The sequence below is a fragment of the Xyrauchen texanus genome, chromosome 19, assembly GCF_025860055.1.
Source record: "Xyrauchen texanus isolate HMW12.3.18 chromosome 19, RBS_HiC_50CHRs, whole genome shotgun sequence".
Taxonomy (NCBI): domain Eukaryota; kingdom Metazoa; phylum Chordata; class Actinopteri; order Cypriniformes; family Catostomidae; genus Xyrauchen; species Xyrauchen texanus.
Window position 1 is genome coordinate 27,059,643 of NC_068294.1, and position 8,086 is coordinate 27,067,728.

The following is an 8,086-nucleotide window of genomic DNA, read 5'->3' on the forward strand; positions in this document are numbered from 1 at the left end:
TCACATATCCCAGCTAAGCTGGGGTCAGAGTGCAGGGTCAGTATGTAGGTCTATTTAGAAAAATTATTATTTACAATATTTGTTGGGCAAAACAGTGGTTTGATATTTATGTATGTTAAATTTTAAAGGCTATTTTGCTGTTCTTAATTGGTAACACTTTACAATAAGGTTCAATTTGTTAACAGTACTCCACAACATTAGCTAACATGAACAAACAATGAACAATGCATTTACAGCATTTATTATCGTGGTTAATGTTAATTTCAACATTTACTAAAAACATTTTTAAATCAAAATGTATTTGAAAATCAATTGTACTTTTATTAACTAACATTAAAAGGTTAATAAATGCTGTAAATATATATATTGTTTATTGTTTGTTCATGATACCTAATGCATAATGTTAACGAATGGAACCTTATTGTAAAGTGTTACCTTTTAATTTAGTTTCATAATTGTTTTACTGTTTTAACTGTGCTGAAAATTTAAACTGTGCTGAAAATATGTTCACTAAAACATATTATTATTATTATTTTAATACCTTATCTTAATATATTATTATTTTTAATGTCTTAAAAAGAGGAAGATTCCTCCTGCTCTTTTCCAAAAGCCTGTTTTGTAGCATAGGCCTACTTTCAGTTATATTCAACAGTTTACATATTACATGCATTTGTGAACAGGGTTGGGAAAGTTACTTTTGAAATGTTTTCCACTACAGATTTCAGAACACATGCTGTAAAATGTAATTTGCAACGCATTCCGTTATATTACTCAAGGTCAGTAATGTATTCTAAATACTTTGGATTACTTCTTCAACACTGGTAGATTGTTTCACTTGTTTTGACTATAAAAACTCTTCCAGTACAGTAAGACAAAATACACATTAAATATACATTCTCTGAAAAACCTAAATATCTTATGCAGTGTTGTTTCTAAAACAAGATCAATCAAATTTATCTTGTTTTAAGGATTTCTAGATATTTTTAGAGGAAAACAATAAAAAAAATATTATGAAGGATGTGATTCTTGCCCTAATATCAAAGGTCTTACTAGAATAAAGAAATTCTGATCCAACGTGAATTTTCTTGATAAAAAAATATGTTCGTGTCTGGTAACATGTGCATGTAAAATTGCTAGAATGTTAGTTTAACGTAAAGCTGATAATTTACACAAGGTTTATTTCTATTTCTTCTGCTCCAATCTTACTTCTCTGTCTGCTCGTATGAATATAACACATCATAAGAAAGTGTTTCACCGCTGTTCAAATACACTTTTGATCGCATCATTTATATGTATAAATGTTTTACATCTGAAAGGACTAAATATTAAATGAAACAAATGACAATAAAATGAAAAATTATCTCTTCAGTAATCAAAATATTTTTAATGTAACTGTATTCTAATGACCAATTATTTAAATTGTAACTGTCCCATTACATGTATTCCGTTACTCCCCAACCCTGTTTGTGAATGACGCCTGTGCTCCGATGACGCCTCTGCGCAGCACTCACGTGACGTCATAGGCACTGTGCCAGAGACGTCATGAGCGTCCTACTGCCCAACATGGCGGACTTTGATACCATTTATGAGTTAGAAGAAGAAGATGAGAGAATTGTGAGTGAAGAGCATCTTGTCAGATATTGCCCCGAGCCTGTGGTCATGCGTGGGGCTGGTCACATCACCGTGTAAGTGTATGAATGCAGCGGTACTGCTGTTTCTCTCTGTTAGCTAGTCTCTGTTAGCTAGTCACTAGTGACTAGCTAACAGAGAGAAACAGCAGTACCGCTAGTGTCTGTTATGTGTAGCTTCCATGCTAAGCTTAGTGCATTCTTGTGTCGCTGAGCTGTGCTATACATGTAGGCAGAATACATTTAGGCCGAGCATCTGCTGTATGTATATTGGCAGTGATTATAAGCAGAAGAATCAGCCAGCCCTCGTTATTCAAAGCATGTTCGTTGGCACAAAGCATTATGGTTTTATTACGTATCATGGATAAAGTTTGAACCGCAACCACCCTCAAACTCATTAGGATATTTGCCTTAATTTTAAGTAAGGTAACTGTACTGTACTGCATTCACGGTGAAGTAAATTTGCGAGATTTCGTGCCATAGCATCTTTTAATACTGTAATTTATTTCACTTCCGTGAAATAATCCATGTACCTAAGTGGTTTTCAATTCCAGTCTTGGGAACCCACATCACTCCACATTTTGAAAGTCTCCTTTATTTTACACACCCAGTTATGGTCATGAAACCTCTACTAACGAGCTAATGAGATGAATCAGGTGTTTTAGAAAAAGAAAATATCCAAAATGTGTATTAATGTGGTTCCACATTAGCTTCTATATCCAACATTGATTGAAAAGCAATCAGTGGCATAATAAAAGTTGACTTGTTTTTTATTTAAGATGGTAAACAACATAATACCCTTTACATGGAACAACAGTATAGCACATTATACAAGATTGTAAACAGATTTATAGCTATACAGTCAATAGAATATGTAAATTATATTTTATGCTGCTTATCATTTTGCCTAACATATTTAATAAAATGAAAATTCTCTCATAATTTACTCACCCTCATGGCATCCCAGATGTGTATGACACAGATGAGGATTTTTAGCTCTGTAGGTCTACACAATGTGAACGGTGGCCAGAACTTTGAAGGTCCAAAAAGCACACGAAGGCCACATGAAAGTAATCCATATGACTCCAGTGGTTAAATCCATGTATTTAGAAGTGATATGATAGGTGTTGGTGAGAATTGGATCAAAAAGTCCTTTTTTACTATAAATCTCCACTTTTACTTTCACATTCTTTAGTTTTTTGGTAATTCACATTCTTTATGCATATCAATATTTATATTAAAAAAGGACTTCATATTATTGATCTGTTTCTCACCCACACCTATCATATCCTTTCTGAATAAATGGATTAAACCACTGGAACCTGTATGGATTAATTTTATGTTGCGTTCATGTCCTTTTGGAGATTAAAAGTTCTGGTCACCATTCACTTGCATTGATTGACCTATAGAGCAGAAATATTCTTCTGAAAATCTTTGTTTGTGTTCAGCAGAAAAAAGAAATTAATTCACATCTGTTATGGCATGAGGGTGAGGAAATGATGATAGAATTTTCATTTTTGGGTGTACTAAATCTTTATCCCACGCAGGACCCTTAAAATAATCATAATCTTTTTAAAACTCTTCTTGCAGGTTTGGACTAAGCAACAAATTTGACACAGAATTCCCTTCTGTTCTCACAGGAAAGGTAATGATCTCTAACTCATATCTATGTTTAATCGCACTGATTGTGAATAAAATATCTTTGTGTTGATTTTCCTGTTGACCTTTACACCACAATTCAAAGTTATATGAGCTTTGAATAATAAAGAATCCCCTTATGTTTTGAAAGTCTCATGAATGGTTTTAACTAGGGCTGCACAATTATGATACAATTATGATTAATTTCGATGAATAGAATTTACATTAAAATACTTATTTGGGGTGGATCAACTGCATGCGGTATTCTTTATTTTGGCTACACATCCAAAACAAGCTAAGAACTGTGTTCCTGAATGACTTCACTGCTGTTTTATACATCAGTAAACCAAGACTAGTTACCTAAACGGTCAACTTTATATGGCCCCTCTCAGAAGCAAAAAAAATTTTGAATAAATCATACGCAGAAGCAAGCAACGGACTTGTCTGATTGGTTAAAATGATCAACACTGCAAAAACATACATACAAATAAGACAATTAAATGGAAAGTCTGCTATAATTGGCCCTTTTCACTATTAGTTAATTGTGGCAGCTGTAATTGTAATGTTGATTATTTATTTGATAAATTGAGCAGCCCTAGTTTTAATCCAAGAGCATGGTGTGTGTGTGTGCGCCACAGAATCTGTCAATAAGTAAACCGTCCAGGGCTCTGGTAGGCAGGGACCCCAGTGCCGGGAGGACACAGCTCCAGGTGACAAAATAATGAAATAAAGACTGTGCCATCCACAAGAATGGGAAGCTTCCTGGGTCGAACGCAGAAATACAAAAAGGCTGCTGGGGGAAGAGCAGGCCGAGGGAAGTGCGTGGCAATAAAATGGAGCTTCAGTATTGTGACTCAAGGTGACATGTGATGGATGAGGTCAGGATTATGATGACTGAAGGCTGCAGATCAGGCCTGCTGGGCTTTATTCCGAGGTCTTTTGCTGTTTGCAAAGGGACCTTTGCATCCTGTCATAAAAGATTACGACCCCGGTTTTATGGCGTGCATACCCAGAGAGGAATGAGCAGCCATTCATGTTGTTTAGATGGCACAGCCACAGGCCACAGTCTTATCTCATCTTTTTGTCCTCCCTTTACCCTGAGAGTTTTAGAGCTTTTTCAATAGCAAGATCTCATCTGATTTTCAGAGAGCATAAGATTGCAAACTTGCTAGATTTTCTCAAAATACACGAAAACCTTTTTATTTGGTATTGCCTATTATTCTTAATCACATACACAAAGAAATTACATTGATAAACATTCAAATAAGATGGTCTTCAGTTGTTTGCAACCCTGCATTGCTTCTCTCTTGTCTGTTCTAGGTTGCACCAGAGGAGTACAAGACGAGTGTCAATCGAGTAAATGCATGTTTGAAGAAGAATCTTCCAGTAAATGTGAAATGGTTGCTTTGCGGCTGCCTGTGCTGTTGCTGTACTATGGGCTGCAGTTTGTGGCCTGTCGTGTGCCTAAACAAGAGGGTGAGTCCATCCTCGGATATGACCAGTCCTTTCCCCATTAAACAATGTTAATTACTTTCTGCCCCATTTGAACAAGCAAGATATAAAACACGTTGTAACAAACTGCATCCACTTGTTAATGGTGTGTGAAATTGATATATGCCAGAAGTCGTGGCTTGTTGAATTATATGCTGTGGAAAGGTACTGGTTTTACAGCTGGAGATTGCAAGTTATTGGCCATGACAAGCTGGTTAACTAAGGGCTTCAGTCTATAAATGCCTTTAAAGTCTTCATGCAATGAGAGTTTTATTGACATTTGTTAACCATGTGTTTGAAGAGCTTGATAGTGTGATTAACACAGAAACCCAGTATGTTCGTGTTTTTGTTTATTTGCATACAACTTGTCTCCGGTTGTGTATTTTCAGACACGAAGATCCATTCAGAAATTGTTAGAATGGGAAAACAACAGATTATATCACAAGGTGAGGATTTCCGTAGCTCACAGATTTATAATGGAAACAGACATTCAGATGTTTTAAGTCTCGGTGTGTGGTGGATAACGATCATTAAAATGGCTGCTAACATTTGACCCTTTCAAATGCTTGTTGGCCTCGCAGCCATTTTCGTCTGATCCATTGATATAGTGCAGAGGCTGACCAGACTGTGGAAAGGTCAGCAGTAAAATGGCACGTTCATTTTGTTGCGTCTCAAAGCTTTGATTGACAGCCAGTAGCGGCGCAGACACATTAAGGAAACTACCTCTAAGCGCTGGCCACTGCTTGACCTCCGCTAACCCTTCTGTGTAAAGTGTGTCTGAGCATCTGAAGTGCTTGAATCTAGTTTGAAGATCTACCACACGGCTTTGACTAACCTATGTCTTCCTGTCTACCCTTCAGTTGGGGCTACACTGGAAACTGAGCAGGAGAAAATGCGAGAGCAACAACATGATGGAATATGTACGTTTGTAGCTGTTCTTTGTTCATGATGTGAGACAATTTCCACATTTACATGCACTTAAGAAAACTGTTTATTCCAGGGGTTTTGCACTTATAGCGCCCTTCTAAAACATCATATAAACAAGAACGGAAATTTCCTTTAGCTATTTAAGGGATAAAGAGAATGCAGTTGAACACACCCAGGTTTCTCCTGGAGAATGCAGCTTAATGTGGCCATCTAAACACATAACTACACATCTAACAGGTCTTTCAAAAGTGCGCATGTGCATGAACAGACCGGGTATCAAACGTCATAGAATGGAGCCCAACAATAAGTCAATAAAGTGAAAATAATTCAAAATTTCTGGGAGTATAGTGGGAAAAGCACATACACTATAAACTATAACCATTTATACACGCTAATGTAAAATATAGATGGTCCCTCACAATCGAGATGTATGCACTGGTATGTTGGGGGAATCCCGGAGTTTTACATGGAAACCCAACTATTGCAGCGTAATTCTGCTGCAGATTGTGATAGAAAGTTAAGGAAACAAACAGCAACATATCTGAAATATCTGTAAATAAAGCAAAGCAACAGTTATAGCGAAGTCTTCCTCAGATGCTATGTTTGTTATTTTCGCAAGCACCGTGGGGAAATGATGTTACTGTGAAGAAATCTGCTTACTGATCGAGCTGAATGTATTCTGGAGTAAACAAAGCAGGGAATGCTACTTCCTCGCAATAAGCTGCGTAATGGTTTACATATAAACGTAGGAATGAATTTAATTTGGAAGAAGACATTTTGAGTGTGTTTACGTTGTCCTTTTCCTGTGTCTACAGGTTATTCTTATAGAATTCTTACCAAAATATCCTATATTCAGACCTGACTAAAAGAACTTCTGCTGGACCCTGGTGGATGGCCATTCATTGCTCTCTTTAGTGCCTTGTATATTTTGGATTGAGGGTCTTCAGTGGGTTTCAACAAGACCCCTTCTCCCAGTACCTTGTACAGTAGAATTCGCAACACTGTCACTTTGCTTTAGAGCAGATTTTGCACATTTACTGATGTAGTAGATACGCTCCCGTGTTGCACTCAGATGTTTTGTTACATGTAACAACATTGATGGGAAGAAGGCAAAATATGATACTGTTTAAAAGTGCATTTACCCCAAAGAGCCATCAGTCCTCCCCATATACTATATTATGGTATTGTTGATAAGAAAAAGACACCTGATGGTGTAAATTTGCCTTATGTTAAAGGACAAACTTTTTTAAATAAGAAGTGTATGTGCTGAAGTCAGAAGTGTACAATGTTTTATTCTATTGAGTGTGTTTTGACTGGTTTGGGGATTCATTGAAGCTAGAGCAGCAAATTAAATAAATATGAACTAGCTTAAAGTGGATTTTCTGGCACTTTTGCGATTGTCTACTACATGAGGAAGTCCACAAACTAAATTGTAAATATTGTATATAAGATGTACAGTGTGGTATGCCATGTTTACAGTATGTATTTAGCTGGTTATTCATTTTTCGCCAAGATATTATTGTAACATAGTTTGTTTATAAGCTGTATATCTGTAACTTTAGTATATATGGACCGGTTTACCCAGTAAGCCATAAAATGTACGTACAAGATGCCACTCGAACTTGGACTGAAAATTGCACTTGAGCATATGAGGACAACAGTTTCAGTTGTCCTAAAAGATTTTTTGATATTGTATTACAATGTCATTAGTGGTGTGTCTAGAAACAATACGATTTTGCCAATCAAGCAAAATATGTTACAAAGAACAAAGTGTCATCCATTTCAAAGTGAAATGTACCTAGTTTTGTTTAAAGCATAATTTGTACCTTTTTTTTATATTTTGATTCTGTTTTGGTACAGCTTCATCTTGGAGTGTCTATTTTAAGTCTATTAATTTATGCAGTACACTGTTGTTAAGCTGCAGGTGTACACGTCTTTGTAAATGTAATGGTTAAACTGCTGTACAACATCTTTGCTCCGTATTCTGTACACAGACTGCATAAGTGGAGTGCCTCTGTAAGTGGGTCTTGTCAGGGAGCTGTGATTAAGAGGAACGATTCTTTGCCTAGCAATCTATCAAAGAGAAAGGAATCTGCCCTCAGTACTGGTACATGTAAATGTTTGTCCCTACCTAATCCAATGGAAAGCTTAAATAAATGGTTGATGGAATGGAAGAACTTTGTATTTTATAGATTTTGTGAAAATATGACCATTCACTGCTAACTGTTGATGAAAATAAAATTAGCGTTCTCTTTAAATTCTACATGTAGCAACCCACATTTCTCATTTTTCCTATTTTGCCAGACTTTTAAGCTTCTCCAGCAGTTTTTAATCAGTTTAGTGAGTAAAAAAAACATGACAAAATTATGTAACTTATGTAACCTTTTCTGCCCCTCTCATAG

At 36.2% G+C, this 8,086-nt stretch overlaps 1 protein-coding gene across 1 annotated transcript; it reads left to right on the forward strand.

Moving 5' to 3' along the window:
- The first annotated feature begins 1,542 nt into the window (after positions 1-1,542).
- LOC127659660 (cysteine-rich hydrophobic domain-containing protein 2-like) lies at positions 1,543-7,895 on the forward strand. The gene is made up of 6 exons (XM_052149581.1): positions 1,543-1,685; positions 3,219-3,273; positions 4,587-4,742; positions 5,147-5,203; positions 5,618-5,677; positions 6,500-7,895. The coding sequence occupies exons 1-6, from the start codon at positions 1,543-1,545 to the stop codon at positions 6,548-6,550; spliced, it is 522 nt and encodes a 173-aa protein (XP_052005541.1). The 3' UTR covers positions 6,551-7,895.
- Positions 7,896-8,086: the final 191 nt, after the last annotated feature.